Genomic DNA, 9,189 nt, shown 5'->3' on the forward strand with positions numbered 1-9,189 from the left:
TATAATAAAATTATTTAAATAATATCAGAATAACCAGGATAGTAATATTTACTTTATAACTTATAAAATAAATAAGTAAGACATTCTGGATCCTTTATATTAATTATCTAAACAAAGCCATTAATCATAGTGGTTAAAATAAACTTTTAATTTCTTAAATAGGAAATTTATTAACTTATGTTTTCTAATTTTTATAAGATTTTAGCGACTGGTGATTTCCCAAAAAGGAAGGTAAGCTAGTCTAAAATAAGAAATTTTTTAGAAATTTTTTTTTTATTTTCTGTTTATATTAAGCTCAGTTTCACCTCACTTTTCCCATACAATTTGGTGGTGGAAGTGAGAATTTAATAAAATGAAAGTAAAGTTGTAGTAAATTTTAAATAATTTTAGTTATAGGGCTAAATTAGATAATTCTAATAAATTAGATAATATCAGGTGACCTTATTTAACACACCCCTTCAGTTTTAAATTAATAAAAGTATTTGATTAAAACTGCAAATGTTAAATAATTAATTATTATTTAATAAGATATTAAATCTTAACTATATTTAGTTATTTAGTAAATTTTGTATATTCCTGCTTAGTCAGGCGTTTAGTAAGACCGTCTGTAATTATTTAATTAATAGGGACCTATTTTAATTTAATGGATTTCTTCTTGATTTCTTGCCTGATCCAGTAATTACTAATATCTATATATTTTAATTTAGTTTTATAAATTAAATTAGGCTTAGTAAGCAGGTTAATTATTTATTAATTATTATAATAAATATATAATTTTTCTTCAGGGTTAAACCCTATAATAGTGAATAAGTATTTCCACTATAAAAAATACTTACTAGCTATAATTAGGGCTAATAATTCTGCTTCAGTTATAAATAGGGTAATTATTTTTTACTTTCTAGCTGACTAATTAATAGGTCCGCTGAATAAGTAATATATAAAGTTTTTAGATAACTTTCTTTGTAATAAGTTTGCATAGGCTGTATTACTAGCCATTTTAAAAATAAGTAGTGATTTTAATTAATCTATTAAATTAAGACTATATTAAATTAAATTGAATCAGGTTCTATAGATAAATAAAATTAGATAATTTACTGTATTTATATAATTTAAATAAAATTTAGCTACATATTCTGCAAGGATTTCGCAACTTTTTATAATATCTGGCCTAGAAATAACTGCAGGATATAAAACTAAGCTAATTTTCTTTTAATAATCCATGTGATAAGGCTTAGTAAGCGGCTGCCCTATAGATTTGCTTAAATTACCAGATAATAAAAGTATTTTAGATAAATTCTGATTAGCTAATTTAAAGCGGTAAGTAACTTTTTTAATATAATCCGCTTGATTAAGCCAAATTATTCGATTCTGCTGGTTTTAAATAACCTTTATATTTAGGAATTAGTAAATTTTACCTAAATCCTTTAGATTATATATCGAAAATAATTAATCTTTTAATTCGTTAATTTTCGATTAATGATTTTAATTATATAATAAAATAATATTGTCTATATAAATCATTAAAATTATATAATTATTTATAAATAGGCAGGGATCTTCAGGCACTAATTTTAGGCCTAATTTTTGCAGAGTATTCTCTATTTCTTGTTACTATAGTAATAGGGATCAGCATAGTCTATATAAAGCTTGTTTTAGCTTAAAAACCTTATTTCGTTGACTGAATCCGGGAGGCGGTAAAATATGAATTAATTTATCTAATTCACTGTTTAAAAATATATTTACTATATCCTATTAAGCTATTTCAAGGTCAAAAGCAATAATTAGGGCTATAATAATCCTAAATATTCGCGTGGCTAGAGTAATGGCCCTAGAATCAAGATTATTAATTAGTTAAAGATCTCTATAAACATATATTCTTGCTTTAAATTTTAATAATTAATCTTAATTAGTAAATTTATATTTTTATATCTATTTTAATAATAGGGTCTTTTAAATTAAATTATCTATTTTAGGAATAGCTTCCCAGGTGTTTATTTTAATTAATTAATTATATTTAATTTTACATGTATTTAGCTATTTATCATGAAAGGGCGAATTCATTATTTTATTCCAATTAGTTAGCTTAATAGGCAAATTATTTTGATGTAATTTATTATTGCTAATTTAAGCTAATACAAAGTTTCGAGGTAATTTTAAAGGTCCTAGGTCAGGTAATTCTGACCTATTTTTTTTTAGGGATAGTAGTTTATGAAAATTATTATAATTATTAAAATTGAATAGTGAATTATCAATAATGACTTCGGGTGATTAAGAATACAGGATAGAAGGTTAATCTCCTAAAATTTTATCATTTTGAGTATTTAATTAAATTAGATTATGTCAAATGGGGTCACCTGACATCACCTGATTCATCAGAATCACCTGATTTAGCCCCATAACCAAAATTATTCAAAATTCACTACAACTTTACTTTCACTTTATTGAACTCTCACTTCCACTACCAAATTATATGGGAAAAGTGAGGTGAAACTAAGCTCAATATAAGCAGAAAATGAAAAAAAAATTTTCTGAAGAATTTTCTTATTTTAGACTAGTTTACCTTCCTCTTTAGGAAATCACCGGTCGCTAGAATCCTATAGAAATCAGAAAATATAAGTCGATGAATTTCCTATTTAGGAAATTAAAAGTTTATTTTAACCACTGCGATTAATAGCTTTATTTAGATGATCAATACAAAGGGTCCAGAATATCTCGCCTATTCAATTTATAAGCTATAAAGTAAATATTACTACCCTGGTTATTCTGATATTATTTAAATAATTTCATTATAATTTATATATTAAATCTCGATTATTCTGATTATTCTAATCATAAAATCTTAATCATTTAATCATTTAAATAATTAAATATTAATCTAATAATAATCTATAAGGTTAATCTTAAAAGCCTAGATTAATAATATAACTCACAATTAAAGGCCTAAAAGGATCTGATAATTTTATATTTATAATATTTACTTAGGGCTAGATTAAATTAGCCCTGATTTAATTATTTATAAATATATAGTTAATAATCTGCATTAATTTATTCTTTTTATTAAGTTAATTTACCCACTTAATTTATTTAATTAAATTTTATTTATTTATTTAATCAATTTTACCTATCTACATACATAGCAAATGGTAGGACCTCTGGTCTATTTATTTCAGATCTAGGTGGTCTAGATGAACTGTTTACTTTATCTAACTAATTAATTTTTTTTATTCTATTAAGCCATTTAAAATTTCTATTCAACCCACGTGACCTACCTACCCTATCTGACAGTTATAAGCCCGGTCTAGCCCTTTGTTCCTACTATTTATACATACACGTGAATTAATTATTTATCTGTCTAATTAAATTCACATACATTTAATCAAATTCACACCTACACCTGAATTAATTATTTATTTGTTTAATTAAATTCAACCCATATATAAATTAATTATTTGATTACTTACTACTGCAGTGAACTATTTACTATTTATATTAATTTAATTTATTTAACCTGTGTACTCACTTCAAGTGTTTTATTTTACCTGTCTTAAAGTGTTTAATTAATTTAAACTATTTTATTAATTTATTAATTAAATTCATATATACACGAATTAATTAATTACCTGTCTATTCACTATTACAGTAAATTACTTACCTGTCTAATTCAATTGACCCCTACTTACCTAGTTTACTTTTACTTTATTAAACTTTCACTTTTATTATTGATTTATACAGTAAAAGTAAGGTGAAAGTAAAGTAAAATAAAGGTCAAGTGATTTAAATCATTTTATAAATCATTTAAGTTTATTAATATAAATATAAAGCTTAATTTTTAATTAAACCAGTTATATAATTAGATTTACTAGTTTAATATAATTAAAACAATTACTAAAAGCAAACATATTTAGGAATTTATTAATCCTAGTTATATAATTATACTTAATTAACCTGTACGGCCTAGTCACCCGGAGTTATATAATCTTAATAGGAATATTAGATCAATTATTAATCTAACCTAAAATAATTAAGTACTTTATTAAGACCTTTTACACGATTATAAATTAGTGCTTCGAGAATACCGCCATATAGATAAGGGCTTAGCCTTAATTCTATTACTAATTAAGAACTTGATATTATTAACCAATAGGGTTTTAGTATCTGATAAAGAAACCCCATATCACGTGCTGCAGATCCTTCAAACAAAACTAGCTCCCACTAATAAATTAAGAAAACGCGATATTATTAAGTAATATTATATACTTAAAAATCTGCAGAATAAATATTTAATTAATTTATATATTTTACTATGGGAAAACATCTATACTAAAGCGAAATTGCTTGAAATAAACAAAATAAATAATCCACACTAAGTTTAATATAACTTTATTAAAACCATTTATGGGTCTTATTTAATATTTGTAAATTATTAGAGTAAAAAATTAAATAATAAAATTAAATCATATAATAAAATACTATTATTTTTTAATATAACTAAGTGATTCAGAGATCATATAAAGATATTTCTAATATTTAAATATTTAAACTAACCAAGCCGAATCGCTCAGGCAATCTTTAAAAAAGACACCTTAGAAAATATCCTAAGTCCTAGGTTTAATCCTAGAATTCTTAAAAAGGAATAAAACTGCCCCTGTTAATCAGACTTTAATAAAGGTTACTATAAATTTAACTAATGTTTTTATATTAATAATTTATTAAAGAAACCAGAAAATTAGTTATGTAATCCTAAGGCTATTTAATAATTTAATAAAGTCTTTAAGAACCCCAAATTTTGTGTAGTACTTAAAGCTGTAAAAAATCGCTTAAAATTAACAAATTAAGTAATAAATTAAAATAATAAATTTTTAATTAATTTAATTATAATAGCTTCAACTTTAATAAAACAAAAAAAATATATTAGTCCTAATTAAGCATTTGACACTACTGCAGATACTTATATTTATAATAATTAATTATTATTTAGTAATTTTTATAAATTACCTATATTAATCTCTATAAAGAATACATAGATATTAATTAAAGATTTTAAAATAATTAATTTAAAACCTTCAAATCCCTATAAAGATAAAACATCATTTAAATTATATTATTACGCCTATATTCTATAATTTTATATTAATATTCTATCTGTCTTAAAGGCAAGGTAATCAGGTATTTACCTTAATTCTAGGGCTATATACCTAGAAAGCCCTAATTACTGCCTAATTTATAAAGTCCTCGAGATTACAGGTATTTATTTAATCAAATAAAATACTATTAATTAAATTTAATAATCACCTGAATTAACTTCTAAAAATAATCATATTTACTATCTAAATTTATTACAGAATTTATTATTAAATACTAAAATAAATAAATTAGAGGCCTATTTAGCAAGAAATTCAAATAAACCAGTTATTTTCTATAGAATAGCTAAACTATAATATTCAAGATTAAGACACCCGAGCTCTGAAGCCCTAAAACACCTTAATTTAGTAGTTAATACAGTAAAAATTAATAATAAATTAATTAAAACTAAAAATTATTACTTAATTTATTAATTATTAATTTTAAAATATTAAATTTCTTAAATTCTGATTTAATTAGGAATTAAACCATTTAAAACCATTTATTAGGACCTTATTTATTTAAATTAGGGAATCTACTAAAAACAATATATTAGCTATATATACTGTCTTTATTTAAAATTTTATATAGCTAAGATAATTTTATTAAAAGATTATGTAAGTAATTTAATTATTAAAATAATTTAATTTATTAAATATTAATATTACGTAACTATTAAATGATTTTATTTAGATTAAGATAGAAATCTAGCTTATTTTTATAATTACGCGAGATCTGAAAGGGTAATCTATAGTACTAGCCTGATTAAATAATCTGAGCAGAATCTATTTATAGAATATTTAGGTACTTTAATCACATAAAAAATACAGATTCTATTTATTAATTCAGGATTACCGCTATATTTATAGCCAGAATCATTAAATATAGTAATATATATTTTAAATCGCACCCTTACTTATTTACTAAAGTGGAGTACTCCGCATAAAACCTTATTTAAATATTTTAATTAATCTTTATTATATATAATACTACTGCTAAACCTCTCTAATCTAAAATAATATAGTTACTGAGCCTATATAAGGATTTTAAATATTCCTAGGCTTAGTAAGCTCAAACCGAGAGCTCTAATTAGCTACCTGATAGGGTATATTACCCTAAATATATAGAGAATATAGATACCCGGTCAAAATAAGGTTATTTTAGTATATAATTATATCTTTGATAAAACAAAGGTCTATAAAGATAAACAAAATATTCAAATATTTAAACTAGACCTAATTAGGTTAGAAAACCCCGAACCGCTCAGTTTTAAAAAAATTAATAATTTAATCTCTTCAATTTCGATTGATTTACCTGAAACCACTAAATTAGGGTTTACTAAAAATAAAATTATTAATAATATTCATTCTGAACCCGAATAAGGTGAATCAGAACTATCTAATAAATATAATCCTATTCACTATAAATCTGAACATAAAAATCAAATTATTAAATTAAATAATCAAAATAATTAAAATAATTTAATTTAATTAAATACTCAAAGTAATAAGATTTTAGGAGACCAACCTCCTATCCTATATTCTCAATCACCCAAAGTCATTATTAATAATTCACTATTTAATTTTAATAATTATGACAATTTTTATAAACCACTATTCTTAAAAAAGAATAGGTCAGAATCATCTGATCCAGGACCTTCAAAAATACCTTAAAATTTTGTATTAGCTTAAATTAGTAATAATAAATTATATCAAAATAATTTGCCTATTAAGCCAACTAATTAGAATAAAATAGTAAATTCGCCCTTTCGCGATAAATAGCTAAATATATGTAAAATTAAATATAATTAATTAACTAAAATAAATACCTGGGAAGCCATTTCTAAAACAGATAATTCAATTTAAAAGATCCTACTATTAAAATAGGTATAGAAATATAAATTTACTAATTAAGGTTAATTATCAAAATTTAAAATAAAAATATATATTTATGGAGACCTTTAACCAATTAATAATCTTGATTCTAGGGCTATTACCCTAGCCACGCGAATATTTAGGACTATTATAGCCCTAATTACTGCTTTTGATCTTAAAACAGCTTAATAAAATATAGTAAATATATTTCTAAACAGTAAATTAGATAAATTAATTTATGTTTTACCGCCTCCCGGATTCGGTCAACGAAATAAGGTTTTTAAGCTAAAATAAGCTTTATATAGACTATACCGATCTCTATTACTATGGTAACAAGAAATAGGGAATACTCTAAAAAGATTAGGCCTAAAATCAGTGTCTGAAGATCCCTGCCTATTTATAAATAATTATATAATTTTGATGATTTATATGGATGATATTATTTTATTATATAATTAAAATTATTAATCAAAAATTAATAAATTAAAAAATCAATTATTTTTAATATATAATCTAAAGGATTTAGGTGAAATTCACTAATTCCTAAATATAAAAGTTATTTAAAACCGGCAGAATCGAACAATTTGGCTTAATCAAGCGGATTATATTAAAAAAGTTGCTTACCGCTTTAAATTAGCTAATCAGAATTCACCTAAAATGCCTCTACTATCTGGTAATTTAAGCGAATCTATAGGGCAGCTGCTTACTAAGCCCTATCACATAGATTATTAAAAGAAAATTAGCTCAGTTTTATATCCTGTAGTTATTTCTAGGCCAGATATTACAAAAAGTTATGAAATCCTTGCAGAATATATAGCTAAACCTTATTTAAACTATATAAATACAGTAAATCATCTGATTTTATTTATCTATGAAACCCGATTTAATTTAATTTAATATAGTCTTAATTTAATAGATTAATTGAAATTACTACCTATTTTCAAAATAGCTAATAATGCAGCCTATACAGACTTATTACAAAGAAAATTATCTAAAGGCTTTATATACTGCTTATTTAGCGGACCTATTGATTGATTAGCTAAAAAGTAAAAAATAATTATCTTATCTATAACTAAAACAGAATTATTAGCCCTAACTACGGCTAATAAGTATTTTCTATAGTAGAAATACTTATTTACTGCTATAGAGTTTAACCCTGAAGAAAAATTATATATTTATTATGATAATTAATAAATAATTGACCTGCTTACTAAGCCTAATTTAATTTATAAAATTAAATTAAAATATGTAAATATTAGTAATCACTGGCTCAGGTAAGAAATCAAGAAGAAATCTATTAAATTAAAATAGGTCTCTACTAATTAAATAATTACAGACGGTCTTATTAAACACCTGATTAAGCAGGAATATATAAAATTTACTGAATAACTAAATATAGTTAATATTTAATATTTTATTAAATAATAATTGATTATTTAATATTTGCAGTTTTAATCAAATACTTTTATTAATTTAAAACTAAAGGGGTGTGTTAAATAAGATTACCTAACATTACCTGATTTATTAGAATCACCTAATTTAGCCCTACAACCAAAATTATTCAAAATTTATTATAACTTTACTTTCACTTTATTAAACTCTCACTTCCACCACCAAATTGTATGGGAAAAGTGAGGTAAAACTGAGCTTAATATAAACAGAAAATAAAAAAAAAATTTCTAAAAAATTTCTTATTTTAGACTAGCTTACCTTCCTTTTTGGGAAATCACCAGTCGCTAAAATCTTATAAAAATTAGAAAACATAAGTTAATAAATTTCCTATTTAAGAAATTAAAAGTTTATTTTAACCACTGTGATTAATGGCTTTATTCAGATAATTAATACAAAGGGTCCAGAATGTCTTGCCTATTTAATTTATAAGCCATAAAGTGAATATTGCTACCCTGGTCATTCTGATATTATTTAAATAATTTTATTATAATTTATGTGTTAAATCTTAACTGTTCTAATTATTCTAATCATGAAATCTTGATCATTTAATTATTTAAATAATTAAATATTAATTTAATAATAATCTATGAGGTTGATCTTGAAGGCCTAGATTAATAATATAACTTATAAGTAAAGGCCTAAAAGGATCTGATAATTTTATATTTGTAATATTTGCTTAGGGCTAGATTAAATTAGCCCTGATTTAATTATCTATAAATATACAGTTAATAATCTGTATTAA

The 9,189-nt window shown here is 22.8% G+C and overlaps 1 protein-coding gene across 1 annotated transcript; it reads right to left on the reverse strand.

The window, feature by feature from the left end:
- Nucleotides 1–1,059: 1,059 nt before the first annotated feature.
- P170DRAFT_368362 (uncharacterized protein) lies at nt 1,060–1,209 on the reverse strand (the record flags this gene model as incomplete). Its single annotated transcript, XM_024844856.1, has 1 exon — nt 1,060–1,209. A coding segment is annotated over one exon (150 nt), but the record flags the coding sequence as incomplete, so codon positions are not given.
- Nucleotides 1,210–9,189: the final 7,980 nt, after the last annotated feature.

Source organism: Aspergillus steynii, assembly GCF_002849105.1.
Source record: "Aspergillus steynii IBT 23096 chromosome Unknown P170scaffold_9, whole genome shotgun sequence".
In the NCBI taxonomy this organism is placed as follows: Eukaryota; Fungi; Ascomycota; class Eurotiomycetes; order Eurotiales; family Aspergillaceae; genus Aspergillus; species Aspergillus steynii.